Source organism: Paralichthys olivaceus, chromosome 16 (genome assembly GCF_024713975.1).
Source record: "Paralichthys olivaceus isolate ysfri-2021 chromosome 16, ASM2471397v2, whole genome shotgun sequence".
Classification (NCBI taxonomy): Eukaryota; Metazoa; Chordata; class Actinopteri; order Pleuronectiformes; family Paralichthyidae; genus Paralichthys; species Paralichthys olivaceus.
This window is the reverse complement of record NC_091108.1, coordinates 7,580,196-7,607,708: the sequence shown is the minus strand read 5'-3', so window position 1 is coordinate 7,607,708 and position 27,513 is coordinate 7,580,196. Positions and strand designations below refer to the sequence as shown.

Sequence of the window (27,513 nt, the reverse complement as noted above, 5' to 3'; positions counted from 1 at the left end):
TCCTTAAGTGTGCTGGATCCCCCCTCTTTAAAGTAGATTTAGGCCAATACAGCCTCTTCGGACCTGACATCACGATTTAAAAAAATCCTAAATTAGTAATCAACTTTTGAAATGGTTTAATGTATTAACCTCATGATAAAAATATAACAATGATGGGTATCTGCAGAGAAAACTAGTAAACAATGAATGATACAGATATGTTTATTGACATATCCATCAGTGCGGACTCCAATGCAATTAACCATGCAAATTATCCAAGACAAGAGTAGATCATAGTTCCAGTGCTTTTTTTTTTTTTAACTGAACAAAACGTTACAAATGAAAAGATTGCGGAGGTATTCCATAATCCTCATGTCTCTCTTATTATATACACTGTGGGGGTCTGCATTAACGGGACATTACCGTGTAAGAGACACAACTTGTAATTGTAACAAGGACAATCAATGACACAGGTGGAATCGCTTTGAGTACACATCCCAAAAATTGTCACGATACGAACCGAGTCAGGGGGACTTCGTTTTGACACACTAACTCTACTGCAGTGTGTCCATAAAGAGGTAATCTAATATATATCTTTCATATACTTAAACCAGAGAAAGTGAATTCTGATAAAACCACAAATGTGTGGCGATTTCTTAAAAAAACAGATGATGGAAGAGTTAAGATTTGTCTTGTTTTTGGAGAGAAAAAAAAGAACAAACAAACAGATATGGCAGTAAAATCAATATCCAAACGTTAAGGCACTAGGTGGGCCAAATGCTACACCTGTTTAGTCTTCTACAAATAATTTACAATTCAAACAGTGCAGTTTTACATTTGTTAACTTAATGTTTTCCTTTTGAACCATTTATCTATGAATCAATGTAAGGCAATACATTACAAAAAAAAAAAAAACAAGAAAAAAAATATTACAATGTACCAAATAAACAAAAAAAAAAATCAATTAAGTTTCAGGACTCCTATATGCCATTACAATGGAATATTCCTTATGGCTTGGAGCAATAAAAATAATTATAATAAAAATAATGCATAGATTTAAATGATGATCTTGCATGCTCCTCACTCAATACTCAAAACATCTAATACTTGTGTCCCAATACTCCCTCCCAAACCTGATAAGTGACTCGCAGAGTGATAAGAATAAAGGCAAAAAGGCCAGAGACGTTAGATGAAGGCATCGGTCATTTTTCTTTTTTTCTTTTTTTTCTTGAAGCTGGAAACATATGTATGCTTGCATGTAGCTCGAGTATCCGTCAGGTGGGGAAAGAAATGACAAAATATTTATTTTCCACCCGAGACACAACCACTCACTGCAGATCTGAAATCCCTGTATGACAGTACCTTAAACCAAACACACACTCACAGGAGTCCCAGCAAAACCCCCAGTTTACCTTCTTGTTTCCCTCAGAACTGTCATATGATATGAAACACAGAATGGCTCCAATGACATGAGTCCGTCTATATCGCTGCACCGTCCATGTTTAGTTCCACACAAGTGTGCCATCTTCTGGTAGAAATGGAGAGCTGCAAGTTTGCTGAGTTGAATGATGGTTTTTCTCTTGAAGAAAGGCCTCTGTTTGTCCATGATGCCTGGTTTCTGACATATGTTGCAATTCTCCAGCGCTGTTTTATTTTTTATTGATATATTTTTTTCTTTTCAATGAATTTTCTAAGTAATACAGGTTTCTCCGTTTTTGAGGATGAGGAACGGTTCAGATGGTTAGCTGAAAGAAAGAATAGAGACAGGTGTCCAGTGAAAGGAAGAAAGAAACATCTTAAAGTCGGTTAGTAACCCAACCTGAGTCAACATACAGCAGGAAAGCTTGTTTACAGACACTGCTACACCGTTAACACCTTCTCATCATGTTTGACAGGTATTTAAAAATCCTTAAAGTGGACCATTCTAACCAGAGTTGTACAGTAAGTCTATTAAGTTAGTTACTGAACCCAACAACACATTAGTGCCAATTAGAAAAACAAGAATCCAGAGTGTCAACTGGAAAGATCCCAGCTGTCAAACAACCAACCAACCAATCAGGAAGTGTCTCGTGTTAGAAGCACCCGGTAACACAATTAATAAATAGACAAGTTTAATGCTGGAGACAAAAGTCTTAAAAAAAAAAAAGAAAAAAAAGAAATCAACACTTTCTGAAGAAGTTCCTGTCAACAAGTGCTGGATGTTGTGTCTGCTGCTTGGAGGCTGGACTGCGCTCTGCTACAACACAGGAGACAAACAGCAGGTCATGTGACTGAGTCGACCACATCTCAGCCCTCCAGACGGGCTAAAATAAGATTTGTGACCTCAGCACACCCTCACTTAACGGCCAATACAACAGTGCTTTATGTAGGTCATGCAGTTAGCTGTAACTATTTGAACATTAGTGACTGAAAAAAAACATTTATATAAAACCAGAGTGAACAAATAATTAGAGACAGTTCAAAAGCACAGAAATTGTCAAGTTACCTCAGCTTTCCTGTATTGCTTTTAGGGTTTCTGCGGAAGGACTGGTTTGGTCCAGAGCGAGTGGACATGGAACGAGGAGAGGCTCTTGAAAAAGTAGATGGCGGGGTCTTGGGAATCTTCTTTCCCAGGTGACCAATCCATTTCTTCTGCTCGTCTTGTGTCAGAGCGAGCAGAAGCATGTCCCGGGCAGAGGTCACATCGTAGTTTACTGTAGGGGACGGGCAAAGACGACGTGGACAGAGAAGCATAAACATGACATCAGATTAATCTGCAACTGAGGCTTATCGATAAAAGCTTGTTTTAAAAATGACCATCAAAGTTTTACCAAACAAAAGGATACATTTCAATGGTTTGGTTTGTATCAATCTACAGTTTAAAACATTTTAAGAATCAGTATATATTTTTTTCCATTTGTGCTTTAAAAATGGCTCAAATTATAAATTCCTATCAGGATATATTGGATTTTTATAAGAGCTTATTGACAATTTGTTGGATTTGTAATTCATGTTTAAGTGGAAGATAAATTCATTATACATACATCTTACAATTAAAACATTTTGAAATCTGCTCAAATCAAACTCATTAAGAGTTTTGGTGAATCTCTTAAACAGCCATGTCTACTTGCTGGCTTCAACATCAACTGGAAAAGTACCTTAAACATTAATATTCAATGACGACTCATTATCTATAACTATAAAGTAACTATATGTATAAAATATCAAACCTATTAGAGTAAAATTATGTTTATCTTTCATCACAGCTTAAGACCAGCAAGAACTAGTGTTGGCAGTTTACCTTTGCAAGGAGCAATAACGTCCTCCTTTTTGTCGAGATGGTCCTTGTGGCACTTGACGTGGCAGCGGCGACACTCCAGGGCTGCAGGCGGCTTGAAGACGTGCCACAGAGGCTTGGCGCAGGCCTCACAGTTTGAAGGGAAGTGATATAGCGTAGGGATGAACTCGTGACCTTTGTGTGGGAAACAGTTGGTCTTGTCGCCCTGAGGGACCGTCTCCATGTCAGCCTCCTTCCTGCATTCCCCCTCGTTGGCATACAGAATCTGAAAACAAGAGATAAAGGAGCGTCTTGTCAGAAACTCTGCCTTAAAATATTCCTTTCTGAGGCTGAGCGACAATCTGACATCAGATGTAGTAGAGACATTTAAAAATCAAGAGACGACTCCAGGACAGGAAAGAGCCTCGTACCTGGAATATCCTTGGGATCTCCTCTGTCTCAGCCCGGTACACGTCTCCTTGAGTGACTGGTCTCACATGAAATAGTTTACTGCACAAGACGACACAAAAGTAGCAATTACATATTAGTGAATCCTATAGGCACAAGCAGTGCAACTTCAGATAGATAGATGTACTTTATTGATCCCAATTTGGGAAATTATTACCTCTGTTTTGTTGAAGTAGGCATGTGACAAGGACAGGACCAGAAAATACTTACTCTATATCTAGTACCATTGAAGGGTTGGACTGTTCCTTATCCTGCTCGTCGTTGTAGAACAGAATCTTCTTACTGCTCACCACCACATACTGCAAACATTAAAACACAATAAAAGAAAGGCTGATATTGTCCAAGGCGATAGCAACATTGTTTTAAGGCAACATAACACATGAAATGTCAAATCAACACAATATACCTGTTTCTTCCATCCGTATCTTTTGATATTAGCACGATTAGGAATTGACAGCCAACCCTCCAATCTGGATTCTGAAAAGCAGCGTGTAGAAAAAGTTATACATCAATGCAACGTGCTTAAAAAACACTGGCCATGCAGTGATTCAATCCAAACTCAACTGGGGGGAAAAAAAAGGTAGACGAAGTTCACAAAGATTGTAATTGTTGCTTTACACCAGGCGAATCCCTGATGGGAGTTCTGCCAGCATTTAGGTAACTGGAGTAGGTGACAAGAGATGAATTTAGATGCTGCTGCTACACACTCCCCATGCAGGAGGGAAATATTAGAGAATATTAGCAGCATGTTAACAGAGCATGGAAAATGTTATCTTTCATAATTATGTTAAAAGTGGTATAATAATAGTTTTGCAGCAGGAATTTGTGCTAATTGTCTTCAAATAAGCTTGATCACTCACTCCTTCAATAGAAACAAAGATTATTTGGTGTTAAATTAAAATTTCAAATGCATGCAGCTGGAACAACACAAGCTAAACAGGAGCAGTGAAATAAGAGGGGCTTGTCTGCTAATGTGACGCTGTGAGGGAGGTCTCCAGAACGAGCAGTACTTCTGGGTGAACATGCCGACAAATAAGTAAAGTGTTAAGTGTTTGAAGCACACAGTGCCGTGAATTTAAAAAAACACTTTTTCAGTTTCAAGACACGTTTTGAAAGGTGCTGAGAGTGATGTGGTAAACCTCACACAGGGTGGAGTCAGTAACCTCTCATCTACTGTGGTTACTTCACCGTTAGCGCTGACCTTGTCGTGACACGCAAATTCACAGCATCGTCACTTAAGATCCTGTTAATGTTAGTCGATAAATTTGGTTGATCAGAATGCTTTGACAACTTATAAATATAATTTATGAGGCACTCTGTAAGACTTCTTTCAAAAGTGTTTCATGAATTCCCCCATCAGAGATGCTTCTATTACCTCTGGCAAAAGACTACTAAGGAAAATCAGAGGCAAAAAAGACAAACACACGACAGCTGCAGCACAGGCCAGGCAAACGGAGCTCGTCCACTCAGTTACTCACAGAGGGAAAGGAATAGAAGTTACAAAGATAAGAAGAGCAAGGAGAACCAACTGGACATGAGGGGAATAAAGAGAGAATTGTTTAACCACACAGACACCAGCAAAACATGAAAATAGACCTAGAACAAGGTACGATCATATTCAGTTAGATTTTGTTAAAGAAAAAGATGGAATTACCAAATATGTATTTTGTGCATGAATAAATCTCTGATCATCTCAGCTTTTAACATGTAAAAATGTACCAATTATATGATTTATTCATATTAATTTGGAATCTTATCTGCATATAGTACAACCTGCATTGACAAGGACACAATATATCAAGACCTAACAAAAGAAACTTTACCAGACTATATAATTGGCATATAAAGTATGTTATTTTAAAAACACACAAGGAAGAAGATGAAAACGGCAATTTCTTAACTATATAGTTACTAAAAACTATTTTCAAATATTTCTACATTAAGACACTTGTGTTTCTTTGGTGTTAGAGAAGCAGCACTGTCCAGTTAGCCTCTACTGTGACCTTACCAGCGAGGTTGCTGTCGGTCTCATCTGTCTGCAAACTGGTGACACTTGAATTATCCATACGCTGTTGCAGGTCGTTCAGTTTCTCCCTAAGCTGCTCGATATCGCTCTCCTTGCTGTCCAACTGCATCTGCAGCTCGTTGCGATATGTACATTCTTCTGCAAGTTGCTGTTGGTGGGAGATGAAAGAATTTTGGTTATAAACAATGTAAAAAAAACACAGACAGGAGGCTCCAGCAACCTGAGATGGTAACTTACCGCCTGCATCTCGCTCAACTCCTTCTGATACTTGATGGCCATGTGGTTGAACTTCTCCTTCTCCTGGTTAAGCTCCAGCTGAAGTTTGCGATTCTCCTTCTCCTTTTTCCGCAGGTCGGCAGTACTGCCCTTTTTCTTCTGGTCAATCTTCATGTCCTTGCGATTCATGATCTCTGCTAGCTTGTTTACCGCCTGATGGATTCAAGTAGATATATCAGTCACCATTCTCCACTTGCGTTACCAGTGTTAACCATTGAGTGAAATGGTTCATCTTTACCTGAGTCTTCAGTGTTCGCTCTGTGTTGAGGACCTTCTCATAGTTGGCCTTGATTGTATTTGCAATCTCCTCCTTCTGGGCTTCATACTCTGTGAAGGAAAAGGGAGTAAGCTCAGCATAAGTACAACATGGCAGGAGCCATTAAAAGGTAATCACAGGGATCACATTTCTTCTATAACATCAAATTTAAGGACTTTTTAAGGAAATTTTCTGAACATTTCAGATTAATTTCTTAATTAAAAATCATAGAATTAAGCATTTTCTGTGTGTGGTCTGTGTATTAAAGGGATAGTACCATCTTTCTGATTAGTAAGCTTGTCATTCAATTCAGTCTTCTCTTTGCTGAGGTGCTCCACATCTTTGGTCAGAGTTTTATTGGATTCCTCAAGCTGCACAGAAAAAATGTATTATTACATCTGACCTGAAAGAACGAAATATTGTCATGATGGAGAGGCACTTTTGGTTTTGCTCACCCGTGCAATGGTTCCCTCCTTTTCCCCAATCTCCTGTTTATGTCTGGTCACTGCCTTCTTGTTCTCCTGGCTGAGCTCAAAGTACTGTTCCTCCTGAAGAGCCCGGGCCAGCTGCTCTGACTCGGCCTTGGTCACTGTCAGATCCAGCTGGGCAGACAGGGAGTCCCTTTGTCCAAGATAAAATAATTTTTTATAGTTAAATAAAACAGGACATATTACACATCAACAATAAATTACATTAGCTGGTCATTGGTCAATAATCAATACTAATAATTCCGTTTCTTACCTTTCACCACACAACTCCTGCACCTTTTTGTGAGCGTCTTGTACCTGCCGGTTCCTTTCTTCAATCTCCTCTTTTAGTTCCTTGACCTGAGTTTTGTAAAGCGTCTGAAAGAGGACAGAGATAAATAAGACCATGAATTTCACACCGAATAAGTGTACGTTTCATAACTAAAATAGAGCAGATGTGGGGACTTATACTCACAGAAAAATACTGTTCGGCCTCAAGCTGATCCTGAAGTTCCCTCATCTGTCCCTCGTTGCCTCTGTATTGTCTGTATCAACAAAATCATGAGGTGCATCATTTTCATTTGTTCATTAAATCCATGTTCTGGCTTATTTTACACTCATAAATTGGACTCCTTCCAAAACAGGACTCTTATCCAGGCAAACAGAGCTGGCTTCTAAGTCAGCCTCTGCAGTATATGTAACTAGCAGCACAACCAGCAGCAATGGCTGCTGTGCTCGCCAGGGGATTAGCAACGGAGTGGATGGAGCTGGACTCAAAAACCTTAATCCTGTGGTGTAAACGCAATCACAGACCAGCTTTGGCATAGTCACCCCCTAAGCTGGAATAATAGCACTTATTTGAAAATAACACGCAATTGTAGGGCAATTTACACCTTGACTTCCAAAGAGCATTACCGGGCAGGGCGACAATAACAACACGTAAGAATTCCTGGCTGCAGATACTGTTAGTTTGTTAGAGAGTAAAAATGAGAAGGACAACTGCCTCAAATGTTCCTATTTATCCAAGAAAACTTAACATGAGGGTTAAGTCTATTTATTCTCATTCATATTCTATTTTTATTTGTTTATTTTATGCAAATAAGACAATGTCTTGTGTGATGTAAGTAGTGGATGAGTACTTAATGAGAAAATAGGAAATAATTTGATTTAACTAGTTTTATCTATTTAATGCAAAAAGATCACTCACTTGGTCAGCTGTGCAAGCTGGAACTCCAGCGAGCGTTTACTCTCTAGTGCTGTGTTGATCTCCTGTTTGAGCTGCTTCTCTGAACACCTGAGGCGGTCCACCTCCTGCGTGCGGCCCTTCAAGTCGTTCTGAGCTAGGACACGTTTGCTCGACTCCTGCTCTAACTGTATCCGCAGATTCTTCACCTGGAGAAACATGACCAAACAGGGGTGAGACATCACATACAAACAAAAGCAGAACATATAACACATCTTTATTTGATTTAGGTGAATTTAAAAAAAAAAATTAAAAAAAACTGTTAGAGTGAGAAGGAGTACTCACGTCATCTTCCAGCCTTTCCTTTTGCTTCATCAGCTGCTCCATCTTCTGCACAGACTGCTTTAGGTCAAACTCAAGCATTGAGCACTGCTTCTCCACCTCCACTACCCGGCTCTCAGCTCTCATTCTCGCTCCATTCTCCTCAGACATCTTCACCTGAACAACTAAAGAAGTGAAATGAAAAACCAAGAGTCAATTCTTTGCGGCCTCTAGCTGAGAGAATATCAGGTGAACTAAACCCCTTGTATGATGATTTCAACGCTCTCTACACTTAACCCTGAATTCACACCAACAACAATGCATCTTTCTAATATGTTCCACATCTGACAGTTACCTTCCACCGAAGAATGTACAAGAAAATGCAAGAACACAACGTGACAATGGTAATAATAATTCAGGATTTACTGATGAAATCTGAAAGACAGAGATGAGCCAAGGAGAGGCTTGACTCCTAGATTCCATCAAACATTTAATGAAAAGTAAGAAATCACCTGGACACATCATCATTATACTGTCAAAAAAAGAGTCCAGCATTAATATGCAATGAGGCATTGTCCTGACATGCTGACTGACTACTTGAATGCCTTGCATCTTTACCACCCCTGGAGGTGAATCTGATGCAAGTGCAGGGCAGGGGAAAAAAAGGAAAGCAGGAAGAGGCTGATAGTGTGAGGAAGAAGTTAAATGAACTAAAGAGAGAGAAAATAAAACAACATGGTAGAAAGAAAAGAAAAAAGCATGTTGGAAATACAGCATGTAGGGCATGCTCTGACATAGGACTGGCATACCATTCATGGCAGCTGATTTGGCTTCTTCGATAGACTCATATTTGTCAGTGAGCTGTGCTCGCGTCACCCTGTGTTCAGTCTGTTCCTGCTCAAGACGCTGCTGCAAGGTCTTGAGTTTATAGTTCAGGTCGATCTCCAGGTTGTTCTTTTCCTGCAGGGGAGGGTGAGCACCAGGCAAACATCATGAAGCAAACTAAGCACACTACCTTTCATAAATATCTTATTCAAAATACACAAGAGTAATTGTTATAATTCTAGAGGGTAGAAGCAGGTACATAAATTGCATAAATAGTACTACTTTTAGTGTAGTAGTGTAGAATAGTATACCTTCTCCAGGTTATTGCTCCTCTCCTGGGACTGTTTACGTTCTGCCTCCACCTTCGAGAGGCTGAGCTTCAAGTTTTTGTTGTCCTCTTGCAGTCCTGCCATCCTCGCTGTGAATGAAAAATGAAGACATAACTGTCAGAATCATGGTGTTCATTAAATGAAGCTTGAATTTTCATTGCAAAATCAGTTTTTCTTCCACAGCTATTCAGATATTTCATGGGCGTCCAATACTATATAATTTCATATACTGTTTGATAAAAGAAAATGACTCCAGTATTCCTAGATCTCCTCTAGTTTATAGGCCTTTCAAATTTTTGTTTCCCATTAAAAGGTAAATGGCCGACACATAAATCACAGATGGGTTTGGCTGCTGGGTGTTGTCAGTGCTTGTCTGACAGGTGTTGGAGATTGAGATCTGGTTAACTATTAATATACGGAATTTGTGCAGCTTTCTCAAATCACTGAATGAGGGTTAGATTATTAGTCTTAAAGAGTCATTTGGAACAAACATATTAAAAATTCTTCCTAAAGGTTAATGCATATTTTGGTCCCCTGGAATCTGGGTTTTACACTCCCCTATGAAAGTTCTTTAAACTAAACTTTTTACTCTGTTGATCAACATCAAATCAAATTTTACAATATGAACAATACAACTGAGAGTTATTCAAGCTGTCATATATGTCAATGTCATCATTAGTGTGTCGATATGTCACCTTGCAGCTCCCTGATCTCCTCAGACCCCTGGCTGTAGTTTCTCCTCTCTGAGTCCAGCGTGCTCTGAAGAAGCAGCAGCTCTTTCTCCAGCTGTGCCTTTTCTCCGTCTGCTGCATGGCTCCTCTCCTGCAGCTCACGATTCAAACTCTCCAGCTGGCTCATCGACTTCGCCATCTCTGTGTGGCTTTTCCTCAGCCTCGCCGCCGTGTCCGACTCTGCACGCAGCAGGTCGTTGGCCTCCTCCAGCTGCCAGAGAAAGAGTCAGAGAAACCTAAGTTTTGTGCTCCACTACTCCAGGATACATTTGTATTTGTGTGTGTGTGTGTGTGTGTGTGTGTGTGTGTGTGTGTGTGTGTGTGTGTGTGTGTGTGTGTGTTGTACCTGATTCTGCAACTGGGTGATCTTGTCATTTGAGGCCTGCGAGTTCTGGCTGATCTTCCTCATATCTTCAAGCTGCTCCTTCAAAGTTGACACTATTAAGAAACACACAGAAAATAAATTAGACAGGGAAAGCCGGAAATTCCTGATATTATGTGCAAAGTATATTGAGTTTTAACTTCTGACAGCTAATAGTTTGTTATTCCATTTAGTGCCACCTTCTGTAGCAAGTCTTTGGGAAATTTAAAGAGACATGTGAATGTTTTAGCAGCATCTAACTCAATCTGTTATTAATAGTAAGTAAAGGGAGTAGGGTCACATCAGAATACCCAGTAATCCATTAAATGATACTGAGTGGATGAGGACATTACCATGTTCAAACATTGAATGAACCAACGCTTCACTCTGCAATTACACTTTAATTGCAAAGTGTCTGAATCATACATCAGCAGCACCTCATTATCTTTACCCTCATTCTCCAAATTGCGTCTTTTCTCTGCCTCCTGGTCAGCTTTTCTTTGGTACTCTGTGAATCTGTGCTGCAGCATGATCTTGTCCTTCTCCAGCAGAGAAATGCTGGCCTCTGAACTCTTCCTCAGGTTTGCCTGTGGTGAAGAACGACAGAGCAGTTGTCATATGACAGGAACAAACCACTTCTCGTAACTTATTCAACTTAATTTCATTACAACATAAAAACTGGAGCCTCTGTGTGTTTCATAATACTGATATAACTGTAAAGCAGCCAACATCATGAAATTATAATCTATCCATAAAAAAGAGAAATGGTGTCAAATTAACCTCTTCATCCAGTTCTTTCATGATCTTGTCGATCTTGGTGTTTGATGTCCTAGGAAGAGCAGGGTTAGAGAAAAATATTTAAATACATGTAGAAGAAGTTACATGAATAATGTAATGGAAAATGTAATAATGTACATTGCTACATGCAGAAGTCTGGTTTAACTTTTCTCTGAGTCCAGCAGCATTTCTGTGTATGAATAAATGACGCGTTTCATACCTGCACTTCTGCTCCAACTCGTCTTTCAGCTGCATCTCACTGTGGAGCTGCTCCTCCAGATGGTAGATTCGTTTCTGCAGGTTTTCCAGCTAAACAGAAACATGTCATTTGAATGCATGAGATGAGATGGAAAATTGGCAGATGTTCTGTATCTTGAGATTTTTTTTCTAAATAAATTGTGGTCTTCTACTCACATGACTCTTGTCTTCCTTTGTGGAGCTGCTACGTTTATCACTGGTCTTTGTGGCGGTGCCGCGCAAAAGGCTGAGAAAAGAACAGTTTATATGGGTATCAAACTAAAACCCTTTGTCAAAGTAAAGACGGAAAACTGACAGTACTTCTCCAATAAATTAAAAAGTATAAGTATCATCATAATCGTGAACACAGAGTGCAGTGTGTCAGACTTACTGCTGATTGCTGTAGTAGGTGAAGCCTACAAAGGGGAGCTGGTTGCCTACAAAGGCCTTTGGTATGGGAAAGGTCTCCTCCTCTCCTCTGTCCTCCTCAATGTCGTCAAAGTTACTGGTGTCAACGTCACTGCTCAGTTCAGGCACTACTGGAGCAGCCGCTGCACGTGGCACAAGGAAATAGTAGATTCATGATGATGCAGGAAAAAAAGGGCCATCACATTTCATCATGTTACTATGCGGTAAAGACACAGTCAATAATTCAAAATGTATCATTCTTAACCTTTTAAAACCATTGATTAAATCATGATCATATTAGGCCTTTAAATGCTTTGGTTTTCTCTTCAACTTCAACTTATTTTTCTCTCTCACCAACACACATCTTTTTTCTTTTTTTTTTTATCTGTGCTGTATTTTGAGGTTCATACCTGGAAGAAATAAAAGACAAAATCCAGTGAGTTTTTCTGGATCACAGATTTCTTTTGAAACTCAAAGGAAGACAGCCAGCTCGCAGAGCTGATCATCCAGTGGAACAACAGGGGGAGGGTGAACACCAAAGTGCTGACTCCAGCCTGGTAAAGCATTAAATATAAAGCCACTAAAGGACCAACTCTTGCAGCTGGATTCAGCCCTACATTTCTAATCTCTCTCTCTGCTCCAGTGTCAATCCCAGCGCATTAACATTTGCATTGAGCTACTTCCCCTGTTGTTGGCCCCAAAAATGCAGCGCTGCCAGTAATCACGTTTAGTCTTGGATAGGATGCTGAATGAATGGCTCGTCTACAAGAATTTCCTGCAACTGTCTGCAGTAGGTCAAATGGAAAACATGGTCGCTGGCTGCACAGTTGCAATAACAAAGAGCAGACTGCCAACTGAAATATAAGGTGTGAAATTAATCTGTAATCTCAGCAGTGAAAATGTTCTTACTCTCTCTGATATTCTCCCATGTCCATTGGTCATTCTTGAAGAAAGGATGCCTCTTGATCTCATCTACACCGTTACGGCCAAGTCGGACTTCCCTAAATGGGTTAAAAGGACAAACTGAAAAAAGGAGCAGCTTCTATTGTATTATGAATATTTCTTTCTAGATTCTTTCCACAGACAGTCCTCTACACCAGAAAACACTTGACAAGAGAGGGTCTACAGATAAGGACCCTCTTCATGATCCATTTCTGGTTTTGTAGTTCTCTGACCTGTCAGTCAGGAAAGCACAGATGAGATTCTTGGCATCGTTGGAGATGTCGCTGTCTTCAGGGAAGGTCAGGGCATTCTTGTGGTTCATAATTTTGCTGTAGGTCCCGACAAGTGAGTCTGCATAGAATGGCGTGTCGCCTGTGCACAGCATGAGACAAAGAAGAGCCAGTGGTTAGAGGAAATTCAATAAAGCATAAACTCTGGAAATAGATAAAACAATACAGAATCTGTTTCTGTTTCAAATTTTACATAGTTTTTGATATAATTTTAAAAAACACCATCATATTCATATTATTGGTAAGATTTATGATTGGTATAATAACTACGGGTCAGGCAATGGTGATATGCTGATACAGATGTTAAGGATTAAGGTATATATATATTTGAAAAAAAAAATTCCAATGTCTATCAAGATGTTATCAAACCAAAGAAATGTAATTGAGGCTTGATATTTTACATTTTACATTTTAACCAATAGCTTTACTATAATAACTAAAAAGAAAAAGAAAACACAAATACAACCAATCTAAAGAACTTGAATTTAGACAAAAAAAACTTTTTTAATGAAATGTAAACATAAATACACATATTTTCGGGATTGTCCATTCTATAAAATAAAACTTTTCATTTTGCTGCATATCATCAAACATAAACAGCGATACTGATATTGATTGAGAAAGGCAACTTACCAACTAGCATTTCGTACAGGAACACTCCCACCGACCACCAGTCACACTCTCTGCCGTAATATCCATCTCCTCCTTGGGATTTCAGTACCTCGGGTGAAATGTAGTCTGGAGTTCCCACTGCTGTGTCACATCGTACCATACCATCCTGACGAAAGAAAATAAATTCAAAACAGTCTTTATATTTTTCTAAAAGAACAAATCTCTCAACGTAATTATTTAAAAAATGTTGATGATAATCAAACTAATCATAATGACTTGAATTTACTTTTAATATATTTTGTCAATGTAATGTGACAGAAACTGAATGTGATACCTTGTTCATTTTCATGCAGGTCCCGAAGTCCGCCAGTTTCAAGTGGCCTGCTTTGTCGAGCAACATGTTATCAGGCTTCACGTCCCTGCAGAAACAAAAATAAAGTGATATCAAACGAATATAAATACATCAAACTCAAGCATATCACAAGAAAACTGAAGCACTTTGCAGGATTGTATGCATGCAGTTAAGGTTAGAGCAGCTTGAGGGAACCATTAATGAAACAGCTCTCCAAATCATGACTGTGTGAAGGTGCTACACTGCAGCGATAGGTCACATGTAATGAGGTATGAAGGGAGCTGGGAATTGAGAGAGGGGAATTTATGTCTTTGTGAAATTTCTTTTCGCAACAACTTTCAGCAAGCTAATGGGAAAACAGCAGAGAACTATTTAATACATCTGTCACGGTGTGAGTTTTCCACCGCTGCAGCTGTGCAAAGAACTCAGAGTGAAGAATAATATTAGTAACCATTTAATAAAAGAGAAATAAAACATTTCATCCCTGTTGTGTATTGAAATAAAGTGGCGTCATCCAGTGCAGAGATTTATTCCCCTAGTAGTTCAAGAGATATAAAGATCTACAGGCAGCATCATAGAACTGAATTGTACAGGAGCAACTCTAATAGATAATTTAAATCTCATAAATCATTGTTGAAATAAAACAACATTTACAGGGACTACAACTCATATTAAAGCCTAACACTGGTTTGAGAGTCAAATGGAGAAGTCTATGAAGTCTCCGTTTTGAAAACAATTATTACCTCAAGTAGAGACCTATAGTGCGTACACCACCAGCGAGCATTAATGCTACAGAACTGCCTTTGTCCCTGGACTGCTTCCTGCTTTTTAAATAGGTTAACACCAAACCCACTACATCCTACTTCATATCTCACAAATGTCAAGGACCAAAACAGATAAATGATTCCAGACATTTGCTTTGGACAAGGTTTCAGGAGCTCTTCCAAACAGACAATAAAAACTGAAGAACGGCCTCACAGAGGAAAGAAACATCTGCTCCATTAGAAATGTATCACATCAATATCTTTGATTGAAGCCAATTTGAAAAACAAATTTCAAGAGGGAGAGAGACAGAAAAGACAAGAGAGAGAAAGGTAGACATAACTAGCTAACAAAGTTATTCTTTGATATTCAGTTCAGCTATTGGCGTAAGTGTGCACCACCCAGGTATAAAAACAAACATCCTACATGACACACTTGCAGATAAGGAGAAGTTTTATTATTACCTGTGAATAAAGCCCATTGAGTGGATCCCATCTAGAGCTAGCACCACCTCAGCTGTGTAAAAGCGGGCCCACTTCTCGGGGACGTCATAGTTGCTCATCAAGTTAACCAAATCGCCACCAGGCATGTACTCCATTACCATGTAGAGGTAGCGGTCATCTTGGAAAGCAAAAAAGAGCTGTGGAATAAAAAAGAGAAATGATTAAAGAAAAACAATCAATACATCAAAAGCTACCACGTAAACGAGCATTGCTGAGTATTTAATTATGTGTGTGCTGCATATATTCACATTAAACAAGGTTAAATCTCATCTATTTGATTATCTGACAAATCATACCTGCACCACCCATCCGCTGTTGGCAAAAGCCATGATGTCCCTCTCCTCCCAGAAGAAAGCAGAATCCGATCTCTTTATCATCTCAAACTTGCTCAGCAGCTTCATGGCGTATACTTTGCATGTGGCTTTGTGTCTTACCTGTAAAAATAACGCAAATGTAGTCAGGGTTACTTAAGATGTTCTCACAAACGTAAGGTGAGCAGCGAATGAGAAATATATTATCATTCAGAAATTAAAATATATTAAGTGTATCAGAAGTTCTTAGATACAGTGTTATCTGTAAAACAATCACAATCAAAAAATGGCTTACTTACCAATTGCACCTCTCCAAACGCACCCCTCCCAATAACTTTAACCACCTCATAGTCTTCAGCTTTCATGCGTAGATCACGGATTTTACTAATAGTTTCCTTATCTGACAAACAAGCAGACAAAACAAGCAAAGGCAAATGTTAAAGAAAATTGAATTAATGTAGGGAACGATGCTGTGACCTCTCAGAGAAGTGTTGTGCACTGAAGCATCACAGCCACAGTTATAGTTCAAAGTAATCAATGGCATGAAGGTAATACAGTATAATATGCCCAAGAGAGCTTGAAGATTGTTCTTATTGATATTTTAAAAAACAGTGTGTAGGGGTTATATTTTTACAACATCACTCTCCCATACACTGCCACCCTGTTTTCATTATCTAACATTATGTGTCATGTCCACATGTCTGTGGCAGACTTTCCTAAGAACATCCAATATGCTGGCAAACAGAACAGACAAATCTGACAGAGCCTCTGCACAGCTGAGAAATGTCGCTCAAGCAAAGTTCGTTGCTTACTGAGAGTTGGCATTTCCCTGATTTAACAATGCTGGTTCCCCGAGGGGAGACACAATTCAGTGTTCACCCAAATTTGGTCATAGCTGGATGAGAAGGATCATTTCTGATTCACATGGGTCACAACTGGCACAGGAAAACATGGAAAAGGGGAGCTGTGTGGGGGCGTCCAAGTTCAATTGATCTAAAAATAAAACGCAAGCCATGTGCTATTAGAATAAGAACATTTGAGTGTGAGTCATTTCCACTGTGTGCAGAGGTTCCCGGGATCATGATCCTTACTGAAATCATCCCAGAGGACCAAAAAGACACACAACCCATGTTTACAAATGGTACAAATAGGATTTCATGTTGCTTTTGCAGATAACATACTGTATGTACATGTATTTGTGTGTGTGAGGGGGTGGAGGAGGATTATTTCTAGCAGGTCCCAGCAGATATACAGTAGAGCAATGAGCTGATACATTCAGAGTGCAAAGAATGTATGGAGTAAAGAATTCAGACAGAAGAGCCCTTCAGGGCTGTGCATGCAACTGAGGTCCAGTGTCTCACAAGACGAGACAGTCCATTAGTCCATATCCATCAATGCATTTACAACACTTGGGTGCTACACACAAAAGTACAGTAGCAAGAAAAATTGAGGAGATGCCTAATGGCAGTTTTTGCCCAAGGGTTTAGTAGCTTGAGATAATATTTCAAATACAGTTTTCTGGTGTTTAGTTTCTTCCTCAAACTAATAAAATAAGAAAAAATAAATAAAATCTAAATAAATTGTAAAACAAAATCAACTAAACTCTTAAAGAGACAAATGTCACATTATCCCACAACTATGTTTTATAAATGCAGGCTGTAATCATATTACAATATGGATTTTATCATAAATAAATACATTTTTTACATTCAGCCTCCCTCTGTCGTCGAATGATGCTTTTTGTTTTGTCTAAAACATGGTTATGGGGGTTCCCCAGTCTGTGGACACTGAAAAAGAGAAGCCATAGCAATAGGCACCATGTGGGTCACCAGCCATTTATGAAAGCCCCTTTGTTGGGGACACTAAGCAGCAGACACCTATTGTGTCCAAGCCTACATAGAGGCAGTGACCCAAAACGGCCTTCTTTTCTGAGCCTAGGCTTACACCCACATGTAACAGGGGTCTGCAAACACAAATGGTTATAAAGTGAAAGATACAGCGAGATCAGGACGTAGGGGGAAAGCATGATGTGGGCTACTTACATCTATTCAAGAAGTTGTCAATGCTCTTGTTTTTCCTCAGGGCAGGAAAGTCAAGGTCATACACCAGTGCATCCAAGCCGTCCTGAGGGGAGAGGAGAAAGGTTAATAAACAAAGCTGCTCCAGCTTCATCCCACACTACATGTAAAATGAACAGAGCCCTGTAGAACTGCTCTGAGTGCAGACTCTCAAACAAATGGAGCTGTGGGCTTCCAGCCTGGATTACATTACTTAAGACTAGGAGGGTTTTAGCTTATTACAAATACCTGAACTTTAGTCCTACTGTAAGCATGCCGTTTTTTAAGGTCATTAATAACTCTACTGACTCTAAGATCTACTGAATGATGTCAAAACATGCATGATTATACTCCAGACTAAGCCTTTCACATATGAGGAGAGGAGTGGTGTCTGGCTAGGGCATACAGAAGGTATAACCTATCAATTCCAGTGGAAGGTTTGTGTTTACAACACACTGCCACCTGCCCTTATCACCAAAAGCTCTCAAATATCTTTGTCATCAAGGTGACATCTTCATCTGTGCCTTCTTTGTGTTCTTTTTGTTTTAGCAGTTTTGCGTCTGTCGATTGTTAGAAAAATCATCAACTTCTCCAGAAATGTTCCTGCTGTATTTTCTCACATGGGCTCACTCAGACATTCAAGCAGGGGGGCTGACAGGTAATACTGCAGAGAATGGCATTTGTGTTCTCACACATAGCCCTCCAAGATAATTTCAGGAAAATACCCGTAGTATGTCCGAAAGCAGCAAAAGTCGGCTCATGTAGCACATGTATGCTGAGAAAGATCGATATTTCTGGTCTCCAGGCAGATGATGAAATGCTTTCCATCAGCAATACTACTACAAACCCAATAATCAAGTAGGAAAGCATGGACATTGTAAAAAGGAGTGTGCTTCACATTAGTGCTCCAGTTTTTTTTTCTTAAATGCAAGCCAGCAATTCCCTCGAAGATTAAAAACACCCACCAGTCACTGGCTGGATGACGAGAAGCTGCGTTTCCCACCCTGGTCTCAGAGTTTCTAATAAAAGCAGCTGGTGAAACTAAGTAGCTTTTGATGACTGAGGCATCAGGGTGGTGCCTTAGAATAACCATACAGTGAGGTCAACTGTGTGACTTTACAATACACAGCTGCAACACCCACTGGAGTAACAGGAGTTACTCCTGTCTTGACAGTTTCTGACCCTTATTTGAATCTCTTTCATGACTGGACAAGTATCTCCTCTGTAAACTATAAAAACCGGTAGCGTTGTTAAAAGAAATACATAAATACCCATATGACAGTTACTAGCATTTCAAGAGTTGTAAACAAACACACACAGTATAGGCTGTCTGGCCTCAGGCTAGGCAGGAGCAAGTGCCACTGGCAGGATTTAATCTAATCTTCCATAATCCAGAATGGCTGAAACAAGACAGGCACACAAACACTTGAACTCAAAATACTGTTATGGATTCACTCAAGTGGGAGTGAGCTAGGTGTTGGAAATTAGCATTTCTGGTCACATGTCAACTAGCCTACATTTTTCTCGAAAACATATACTATGGCTGAGTGACCCATAAATTACATAAGAACAGTTTATTTATTTTGTTATCATGTGTACCCTCGGAATTATTGGAATCCTGTCAGTCCTGTCTTGTAAATGATCTGTGAAACAATGTCATGTTTCTTTTTGCATCCCTGAGCAAAACAATGATGACACATGGTGAATCAGCAGCTCAGACGAGGCGAGGAATCCTCTTAAGTAACTCTGATGCTTAAGTAACCCCCCCCCCCCTTCTATGAGACATGAAAGAAGCAGACGCCCTCTGGGATGGGTGTGGAAGTAGGGGGAAAAGGCAGGTGGGAGGGAAAGAAGTAAAAATTGTAGGTGAAGAATGCCTGGTGGGAAAAGAAGAGCAATGTAGACATTCAAGGAGACAGAATGTAGAAAATGAATGAGAGGATGCTGAGCTGAGAGCCATCATCTGCTCAGCTTAAAAGAAAAAAAAACTTTAAATTGACTTTCAGGAGGGAGCGTTTACACAAGACAGACCATGTGCAGGGAGAAAAAAGGGGCCTTGTTGGCCACTCAGTATCCAGCCAGCCTGCACTGGAAAAAAAACCGCTGAAGAACCGAGTCCTTCAGGACCCTAATCACAAGGCTCTGTGCTCAGCAATGCACGTTTGCATAACTTCCTGCCGCAGAGAACTCTGGACAGCCACAGCAACATTCCTTAACAGGACTGTACACGTCAGAGAGCTATTTTAGGTATGTGGCCAAACAAGTTCTCAACAAAAAGTGAAGGAAGGGAGAGGAAAAAAAAACTACCCCAAGTACAGAGTCACACATAGTGAGACTTATTTTCAATCAGTTCCAGAGCTTAACACTGACGGAAAGGAGCAGGGAGTGGAGGTTGGTGCATGTGGGGCTGGCTAGTCCAATTGTAGAACAAATGAAGGAAAAAACAAAGAATCACGGAAGGCACCCATGTTCAGTGTTTTGCTGAAACAACCAGTGTTGCTTAAAATAGGACCACACATTCAACTGGAAAATAGAACATAACTGACAGAAGAAATTAACAGAAATAAGACATGGAAGATGTGTCGGTAATTTAAAGCAGTAACAGTCCACTCTGTTGTGGTGTCTAGTAGCTATCCTTGTGGAAAGAGGAGTCATGTCAAAATATTAGGGGCATTTGTGTTCAGCAATACAGAGGTGGCAGGAGTGGTAAATACAGATACAATCCTCTGATGCAATTCTGAATATAATGTTTGTGAAATGGTAAATTATACAAAAAAATCAAGCGAGAAACTACTGATGGATAAAATGATCAGGTACAAGCACATGCAATATGACAGTGATTCGTGCAAAAACACAATATTGCCATAGTTTTGCTCAAATTGCAAAACCTCTACCTTTAGACAAATGTATATCATATCAAATTATAGCTCATTTAATTCACACTGTAAAGTGTACCTGAATGCATCACATGTGCATTTATCTGCAAGCCTCTGTATTTGTTTATACATCTGCATTGTTTAAATCACTATATGCACACACAGACACAGGATCATCAGATTCAGTATATATATGAGACATATGTTACCTCTGGTGACTGATTTATGATCATTCCGGTTGTTTGGGTTCAGCTATCAAACCACTCTCAGCCCCAGGCTACACTCACAAATATGCAACTGACACTGGCAAAATTCTTTGTCAGCAAGTAATTCAGATTTATTTCCAGAGGTGAAAGTGCATTTCTACTGCAGCTCTGAAATTTCCAATGGCTCAGGGGTTTGGTTGAGTCTGTTTTCCACACAAAAAGAAGAAGAAAATGCATCAGTTATTAAAATGTGCAGAAGAAAATGGAAAAATGCAATAATATTGCAGATAAACACCAAGGACCTAAGTGTAAATGCATGTGGCTCTAATCTTCAGGCAATGAGATAACCTCTTCCAATTTGAATTTGCCTTGAATCAATAAGGCAAGAGTGTATGACAATCTATCAAATTTAAAGAGTCAGCATAACTAAAGAGCACACACAATAGTCTCACAACTTACTAGAGACAGAGTAAAACCACACATTCACTCATTGCAACTGGGAGATAGCAGTCAAGCACTGGGCGGTAGCAGTCCACAGGCTATGTTTCATTATGTGGCAGTCTTGGGGAAAAAAAATAGCTGGGAAAACAAACCAGAGCTCGCAGGGTTCTATGTTATCCTATTTCTGCTGATGCTGCTTCAAGCAGAGGGCGACACATCCCAGGGATTACTAAATAATAACATGAAAAACCATCTCATCGCGCTGTTAATGAAATGTGGTAATTCTTTTTTTTTTTTTTAAATGTATAGTTACACAATACACACAAAGCCAGTGGTTGACATTACATACGGCAATTATTTCTTTAAACTTTAGGGGAGAGAAATCCACAACACACAAGCTCTTTTCCAGACATTAAAGGTCTGAGTTAAAATTTCCATGGGAGTCTCAGCCACATCATCCCTTTCTGCATGCCAGCACAAGGCATGTGGACTGGCCTGAGTCGAGCCCCACTTCTCACTTCCTTTTCTGCCACCTCTTCAAGACAATATGCTTTCCACATGTGAGCAAATGCACAGACAGCCATTCAGCTCACCATGCAAATAAAGGCAGGTCCATGGCAGGCTGCAAATGTGATCATACAATCCAATGAAGCCATTCAAAGCATGAAATACCACATTGCTTCCTCACTACTTACTTTATTTGGTACATTCTGGATGCCAACAGGGACAGTTTCACTTGTGTCTGTAACTAAGCAATTGGTCCAAACTCCTTTAGCACACTCCTGCTGTGCTACATAATATCTACTGACAGGAAATCCCACTTACCTAGAAGGACTTCATAACTAACAACTCTACTGGATAAGCAGCAGTGACAGTGAACCCAGGGGTGGCAAAACAAGGGCATTCCATTGAGTCCCAGTGAGTGAGAGCCACTGTCACAAACGCTTTCATGTCAGAATGTAATTGAGTTATTTCAACAGCGGAGAGCACTCACGTGTTTCCACTGACTGAGCTCTGGCTTCTCAAATTAAAAAAAAAAAAACTCTTGCTGTCCTGCCTGCGCTGCCCACGATTTATGACCTCACCCCGGCAAATGGGCATCTTATTAAAGCATCCACTCGAGTTCACGTCTACCATCTTCACCGGCCAGGGGTCGCAGAGTCATCTGTAAGTGGGACAAACTAACTGGCCCTTAAGAAATGAGATGAGATGAGAAAAAAAAGGCTGGAGACTCCTAAGGTCAATTGGTGAATCAAAGAGAAAAACATTCAGCTATTAAAAGACTGGATCATTTTAGTATGCATTCCTGCACATAATCAGTCAGTTGAGGGAATGCAGACCTACAACTGGCTCGGCCAATTGTTGTTCTCAATGCTGAATAGCTGAGGAGAGCAGTTTACGACTGGCAGCCCCAAACCTTTTTGACAATAGGGAATGACTACATGCCGACTATGACAGCTACTACAAACACATGCATTTCCCCTTTAAGATGTTATTCATCATTTAATGAACGAAGCTTGGAGAGTTCAGTATTTTAGACAGTTACTGTGGCATCCAAGATTCCACGAAGCTTTCAAGTCAGTGTCAACTGGCATTATTACAAAGGCTATTTATCTCAGTTATCATAAATTTGTCTCTGTGCACAAGTAAAGTGAATACTACATATGCTAAACCTTGACATAGCATTTAGGTCGTGATCATTATCATTTAGAACAAATACAGAAGGAGATGACTGGACTGCAGTGGCATAACTCCCTGGAAGGTGAATCTATCTAAAACCTTTAATGAATGGTCACATGACTAAGGTAAACAAATTGTATGCAGTACACAACTATACATGTTTAAACATACACAACCACCAGTAGGGTCCTTCAAAGAATAATACTTTCACATCTCATGATAAATGAATGACCAAATATGTCTAAATGAGGTTATATGATATGACTTTACTAAATCTTTGTAGTTTTACATATGGGTTATACATAAAAAATACTGCATGCATGCTGTAAAAAGATGTATTGTCAACACTCCTGACTGACGAGTCACTCGCTTTAGCAGAGGGATATATATATATATATATATAGACCACAGCTGCATACGTGCAAACAACACCTTGCAGGTAAGGCTTGTCCAGTAAAGGCAAAGGTCACTGAGACAAGGGCAGGGACTCAACAAAGAGGATTGAATGTACTCAACTGTTAGTCATGATGAATGGTAGCACACTAAATATGAAAGGCAAATAGAAGGCATGTCAGGAAAATGGATCTTCAACTCAATCTCAAGGCTGAAGTCTGGGCAGTAGTGAATGAACTGCCCTTCTGCCTGTCAGCCACATGTATAGGCCCTGGTTTTGCTATATGATAGTTTCCTTTGAATATGGAAACTCTGAGAATTGAGCTCATTTTGCTCATTATGACTGTAACTGTAAACTGCAACTGCTTTTTTATGCCACTCAGCACCATTCATTGGTTTCAAAGACAAACACTGTAGTATGATGCAATGAACTTCAATCAATCATCACTGATACTGTGTGATGGAATCTAATCTGAGTGGTAATGACTGGCATGTGTTGACCTACAAATCATGCATTAATAGAACAGTTGTTTCCACTCATAACCTTAAAACTGCAATAACTAATTTTGCCTTTTTGCGATTTCAGCATAAATAAGACTACCCACCCAACATGTGAATGCAGCATTCACACAGTCAATCACTGTCTACAAATGTGGTTTACTGGCCTTGCAGTTTCCTGTAATTACCCTTATTACAGATTTGGAGTCCAAATAGCAGATGAAAGAGAGATCAAAACACAGAGAGACTAATGGACCCCAAGTGTCAAAGTAAGAACAAAGACTATGCCAGGAAGCCTTTATATTTCTCGAATAGAGACAAAGCCCTTGCAAAACAAGTTCCAACATATCAACTCAAACATGCTAATTCACCAAATGATAAACAGACTGTGCCACATTAGGAGCAAGTGCGAAAGCAACCAGGAAATTCTGCTCTGTGTTTTCACAAGCGCACCAGTTCCACCATGTTCACTCCACATACGAACACATCAATCGCTAAAATGATTTGATGGAAGTTATTGACAGCTAACAACAACAGACATATATGGGCAATGTTCAGTCCCCTTATGTCAGTGAGCATTCACATCACAATGTCAGGAATTTTGTCTGTTCAGATTGGCTCTTAGAAGCCTGTCTGGAGCACAATGATTGGAGAAGGGGCAGCCCATCCAGATAAGGCACTCTTCTCTACTAGCAGGATTTATTTACTGGGTGAAGATAAGAGCGACAGGGCTGGAATAAGGTGCTCGATAGGCCAGCCCAGAGCTGAGTGGTAAGGTGCAGGCCATGTGTCGCCGTCACACAACACAGGCCAGGGTTCTGTGGGAAAAAGTGTAAACCCAACAGTGCTTTACTTAAGACACAAAGCACTGGCAGCTCAGGACCCAGGTACAGAAACATGGCCAGTAAAAGGGTTGTATTGTGCATTCTGATGGAACCTATTACTCATAGCCAAGCATGCTGGCTGCTTTATGAGTTAAATGTCCTGATTCATAGCCTTCAGAAACATGAGTCTTCAGTCCACATAATTTTGGTTTATGGGTAGAGAGCAGAGCCCACACCCAGCTACCTCAGAGATGCCTGCCTGCTCTCAACTCTCTCCAGACGTGCAGAATGGCTTTGGGACACACAGGGAACTCCAGGCCAGTCAAAGACAAGAGGTTATTTGATTAGCATGGAATTTTATTAAGCTGTGGGTGGGGTTGCATGGTGGCAGAGAGAGCCTCAGCAAAAGGCCTCCATTCATTGATCAGGGGGAGATTGCAGAGAGGGGGGGGGGAAAGAGGAACAACACCCTTGTGTGTGTGGCTGCCAACAGGAACAGTCCCCACAGCTTTTTGCCATTAAAAATGCAGAACGTGTGCACTTTTAGGTGAGTTTAATTGGCCTTTTCTGCAACAGGATGGGAGGTCAGGGAGACTAAGCAAGTTTTGCTTTTCAAAAGACAGCTATCTCCAGCAAGCTATACACAAACACACCAAATCGGGTTGGTGGGTGGGGTTTTAGGACAAGCCCCCTTCCCAAAACAGACTGCTATCCCAATGTCCCTTTGCCTGATAATATGTCCCATACCATACAATCAAGATAGAGAAATTAATAATCAAGGAGTATGACCTTGTGTGCATAACACTCAAGTTACAGTGAAACTACTGCACAAAGATCAGTCCTTGCTCGTTTGAACATCGAACCGTAGGTGAAAACTTCGTCATACCTGCAAACATGAAATGCAAAAGATAATTTCCAATCCATCCAATACACCCATGTGATTTTTTTTAACTTTAATCACCCCCATAAATCAACAAGCAACCACTCTCATGAGTCACCCAGAGCCCAATCCTTGAGAAAACACTCAGTGGCAGTGTCACCCAAGCTGAGAGAGGCTCATGATATCAACAAACACTTGACAGAACAACATTCCCCTTGGCATCCACTCCATAGTGAGTCAGTTCCTGGGATTGCCGCCGTGTAAAATAAAACCCATGGAGGTGTTGCTGTTGCACGTGGCAGGAGCAACCCTTTTCCCTCAGAAAGGAGAGTCACTTGTGAGTTCTTCCGCCCATAGACAGAAAGCAGACTCCAGCCAACAGGTGTACAGATGCAGCTGGGGGGGAGGGGGGGTTACAACAGGCTTGCATGGCAGCCGATCACTTCAAATGAGGCTTCAATAGGTAAATCTAGACATAACAACACACCTAACCACCTACTTCCTAATATCTGCGAGCCACTTCACTGACGACACAAGCCATCATCAGTTTGTGGGGGTGGCAGGGGAAGTCAGACCAGAAGTTGATCAGACTTCATGACACCATTTATTTTACCTGGCCTGAACCAAAATCAATCTGACAGAGTGTTTGTGTGTCAGTGTGAAGAAGGGACACACGGTGACCATCTGTCAGACATATTTAGTTTCCACTGCTTTTACATGTGTTCATCTCCTAAAGTGCAGCCAAGTTATCAATAAGTGACAGTGTTGTTGAGTAACAATCCTATTTCTGGCAATTACACTTTCATTGTTTATGGCTATGAGAGGATCTGAGTGTGTGAAAATGGGTTTTCAAAGTGATGGCTGTGCTCTGGTCTTATAATCTTATATTAAATAAACATACATGTATCTGGAGTTAAGCATGTGAGACAAAATAGCCTGTTCGAGTCAACACATTTCTTCAGTGACAACGACTTGTTGGTCTGCTCCAAGGAGTAGACTGACCCCGAATGGCTGACTTGCTAGCTACCTAGCCGGCTAGCAAGCTACAAACTTACCAGAAGACAATCCGTGTTTATTTCCGACTTGGGGTCCTTCAACATGGCATCGATTTTTTCGAATCGAGCCTCCATACTTTCCCCAGCAGACATTTTCGCTGTCATATTGAGTCCCGGTGTTTTGGGGGGCTTACGAACAAAAACAGCTCGGTGGCGAGGCAGAGGGCTGGCTAGCTAGCTTTAGCAGCCAGCGGTAGCTAGCTAGCCAAATGTTCCTTTCTTCGCGTGAACTTCACTCCGCCGCTTCACAGAAAATACATTGTTCTCCCGGAGCTTCCACACACGATGAAACGCTTGAGGTTGCGCTGAATATACAAAAGCCACATGTCGGGCGTCGAAAGAGGGTTTTTCCTCCACCTCCCCCCCGGTATGAGTGACAAAACAACTTCAGAAGCAAAACGATAAACGCGGCGACAGATTAGTCAGCCTCCGCAGGATGCCACCGAGGAGAAGAGCTTAAAATGTTGGTGCATCCAAACAAAAGCCAGTTAAAAAGTTAGTCCCCCTGAGGAGCGGGGTCTGTGTCAGTCCGGGCCGGTTCCCATCCCGGAGCCAGGCCCCTGCACACGGACGAATCTGACAGCTCAAAAGTAGAAGTGCTGCGGGGGAAAAAACTTCTGCTTCTTCCAAATTTCGATCAGTTTAACCGAGGACTCGTAACGGCGTTTTGACGGCTGTCCCCCTGCTGCTTCCCGGGCACTGTCACCGGCTGTCGACCGGTTCCCTTCCGAGCTGCTCTGTCCCTCAGATCGAAGACTCACAGGTCGGGTTCTGATTTTTTTCGCAGAAGAGAAAAAAAAAACAGCAGACGGTGCCCGAATTTCTCCCACAGCTCGACCAACATGTCCGCCTTCCTGTTCGAACACCCCGGAGAAGCAACTTGAAAATGTCAAGCAGTGCGCATGCTCCGCGTGCAGGCGCATTCTCCGAG

At 40.6% G+C, this 27,513-nt stretch overlaps 1 protein-coding gene across 3 annotated transcripts; it reads right to left on the bottom strand.

Annotated features, from left to right (window-relative positions):
• Positions 1-185: 185 nt before the first annotated feature.
• rock1 (Rho-associated, coiled-coil containing protein kinase 1) lies at positions 186-27,513 on the bottom strand. 3 transcript variants are annotated; one of them, XR_011238691.1, is made up of 34 exons: positions 26,583-27,459; positions 17,715-17,796; positions 15,972-16,072; positions 15,658-15,795; positions 15,323-15,498; positions 14,079-14,163; positions 13,766-13,910; positions 13,076-13,214; positions 12,810-12,901; positions 11,884-12,043; positions 11,670-11,739; positions 11,476-11,564; positions 11,259-11,307; positions 10,930-11,065; positions 10,464-10,555; positions 10,082-10,328; positions 9,369-9,475; positions 9,042-9,192; positions 8,257-8,417; positions 7,936-8,120; positions 7,204-7,273; positions 7,003-7,106; positions 6,717-6,882; positions 6,539-6,632; positions 6,244-6,332; positions 5,967-6,158; positions 5,712-5,877; positions 5,182-5,231; positions 4,110-4,180; positions 3,914-4,002; positions 3,667-3,745; positions 3,260-3,521; positions 2,465-2,672; positions 186-1,724 (listed from the first exon to the last, which is right to left on the bottom strand). XR_011238691.1 is itself a non-coding variant. In XM_069510739.1 (33 exons), exons 1-33 carry the CDS (start codon positions 26,685-26,687, stop codon positions 2,164-2,166), a joined length of 4,152 nt encoding a protein of 1,383 aa, XP_069366840.1. In that variant the 5' UTR covers positions 26,688-27,513; the 3' UTR covers positions 186-2,163. The 3 variants fall into 3 exon arrangements, 2 of the variants coding, with proteins under 2 accessions (XP_069366840.1, XP_019963027.1); XM_069510739.1 differs by lacking the exon at positions 5,182-5,231 and having other exon boundaries at positions 186-2,215; positions 26,583-27,513; XM_020107468.2 differs by lacking the exon at positions 5,182-5,231 and having other exon boundaries at positions 26,583-27,513.